General features: G+C 34.0%; 1 protein-coding gene across 1 annotated transcript in view; it reads left to right on the forward strand.

The window, feature by feature from the left end:
* Positions 1-2500, forward strand: part of LanA (laminin subunit alpha) — a 62721-nt gene that overhangs the window by 24795 nt on the left and 35426 nt on the right. The window contains exons 17-22 of the mRNA XM_086532992.1: positions 42-199; positions 709-865; positions 981-1217; positions 1418-1607; positions 1852-1945; positions 2179-2349. Of these exons, the coding sequence (XP_086389118.1) occupies positions 42-199; positions 709-865; positions 981-1217; positions 1418-1607; positions 1852-1945; positions 2179-2349 (1007 nt within the window). The remainder of the gene's footprint in view (positions 1-41; positions 200-708; positions 866-980; positions 1218-1417; positions 1608-1851; positions 1946-2178; positions 2350-2500) is intronic.

Genomic DNA, 2500 nt, shown 5'->3' on the forward strand with positions numbered 1-2500 from the left:
TTTTTTCATCATCAATTTTTTTTCTCTTTTTATTATTCCAGAGTTCGATCTTAATGTGTTGCTGCAGAATGGACAGTTCTATGAGGGATCCCTTCCAGTACATCACTGTCCTAGTACATCTGGATGCAGAGCTGTGATTAGGCAGACCGATGGCACTCACGTTTTTGACATCTTGGAGAATTTTGTTCTGTCACTGAAGGTTTGACTGTTTCCTTTGATTGTATACTAATTGGTATCATTGTTGATATGGTTTTGCCATTATTGTTACTATCATTTTTATTTTTGATAATGATGATAGTGATTATGATAGTAATGATGATAGAGATATCAATAGCAATAATGATATTAGTAATGATAGTAATAGTAAAAGTATTAATAGATAATGATAATAATGATAATGATAATAATAATGATAATAATAATAATAATAATAATAATAATAATAATAATAATAATAATAATAATGATGATAATGATAATAATTATCATAATAATGATAGTAATGATAGTGATAATAGTCAGAATTATAAAAATGACAACAGTAATGATAGTAGCAACATATATCACCACAGTTATTAGTATCATTATTTTAAAGGGAGATTATGTAAATGAAATATGAATGAATTTGGAAATTTATCAGTTTAAAATGTATCATACAGCATGTATGTTATGTAATCAAATACTTATATTATATCATTGTATACACAGGAGCCAAACCACAAGTCCATTTGGCTTGATTATTTGCTAGTGATTCCAGCAGCACAGTACACTGAAGAAGTATTGCATGAACTCCCACATGACAACACTGCAGACTTCATTAGGATTTGTGGAGAGAACAATTTCAACGTTCTGTCAAATGCTACTGGTTAGTTTATTTGAATGATTTTTGGTTTGATTATTCTGTATTAAATCTGATATAAGGCAAAAGATTATATTTCATTTAAAATGAAGTAAATAAGATGGATGATTTTTTTGTTCAGGATTTTGTAAGGAAGCTGCCTTCAAGTTGACAATGGATTATAACAATGGAGCTCTGCCCTGCGAGTGTGACTTCTATGGTTCTGAAAGCTTTGAGTGTGAGGAATTCGGAGGCCAGTGCCTCTGCCGTCCTAATGTGATTGGCCGAAGGTGTAATCGTTGCAAGACTGGGTACTTTGGCTTCCCTGATTGCAAGCCTTGTGATTGCCCCTCCACTGCCCTCTGTGATCCTGTGTCTGGTTGGTGTTTTGTTGATTCTTATCTTTATATTTAAACATATTATATTTGAACATATTAAAAAAGAAGAGTTAACATGAATTAGAGTTAACATATAAAAAAAGAAGAGTTAACATGAATTATGTGATAGAACTTGATCTTGAGCATTTTTTTTGACTGAAAAGTGAAATGTTTATTTAATTTTCATTTACTTCTCTCTTAGGTGAGTGCATTTGCCCACCACGTGTTGAGGGTGACAGGTGTGAGCGCTGTGCCCCCTTCACCTATGGATTTGATCCAATCATCGGATGTGAAGAGTGCCAATGTTCTCCCCTCGGTGTCAGGGCTGGGAATCTCCAGTGTGAATTGGAAACTGGCCAGTGTGATTGCAAGGATTCTGTAGTTGGAAGAAGGCAAGTCTTGGTTGTATTGCAGATAGAAATTGTAATGGCTGTATGTTTGTATTATAGAAAATAGTATCATGACTATGTTTCAATCTCATGCTATATGCAGCTGATAGTGCTAGTGCTAGGACATTGCTTGCTTGGCCCTCAGTTACTTGTCTTACCACTGTACCATATTTACCCTTAAAACTATAAAGAACTTAATTCTTCAATACTTATACTTTATATATGTTGATTTTTTTTTTGTGAGCAGATGTGAGCGATGTGCTGCTGGTTACTGGTCTTTCCCCTTCTGCCAGCTGTGTGATTGTGATCTACGAGGAACAGAAGCAGACATTTGTAACCAGGTGATAATTTTCAGCTTTCTTTGTAGGATTCTTCATGATGTAGTGGTTAATAAAGCAATTGGTTACAGTAACTGAATAAGGGGAAGCATATTATGTACTTTTTTATACTTACCAAATGATAAGTAAACCTATTTGTTATAAATATATAGAGATATAGAGATACTGGCATATATATACATTTTTTTTTGTTCTGGGATTCCTTAATCATTAACTCCTTTTCTCCAAATGTACAGGATGATGCCAGCTGCTTCTGTAAGTCCAACGTCCAGGGTCGTGCCTGTGATGCCTGCCAGCCGGGTTCATATAACTTGGAAGAAAGCAATCCTAATGGATGTACAAAGTGCTTCTGCTTTGGGAAGTCCGAATATTGTTCATCTGCTGATGCATACTGGGAGGAGTTGATGGTATGTGTTTTTCAGTATAATTTTAAAAGCATGTCATTGACTGAAATTGATAACAGATTGGTGTGATATTTGAAATAATAGTACTGATTTGATTTTTTTCCTTGCTTAAGAATTTTCTGTAAGTCTTTATAAATCCTACATATGTCATGCA

Source organism: Penaeus japonicus, unplaced genomic scaffold (genome assembly GCF_977035675.1).
Source record: "Penaeus japonicus unplaced genomic scaffold, GWHDUDI00000001_assembly GWHDUDI00000038, whole genome shotgun sequence".
Classification (NCBI taxonomy): Eukaryota; Metazoa; Arthropoda; class Malacostraca; order Decapoda; family Penaeidae; genus Penaeus; species Penaeus japonicus.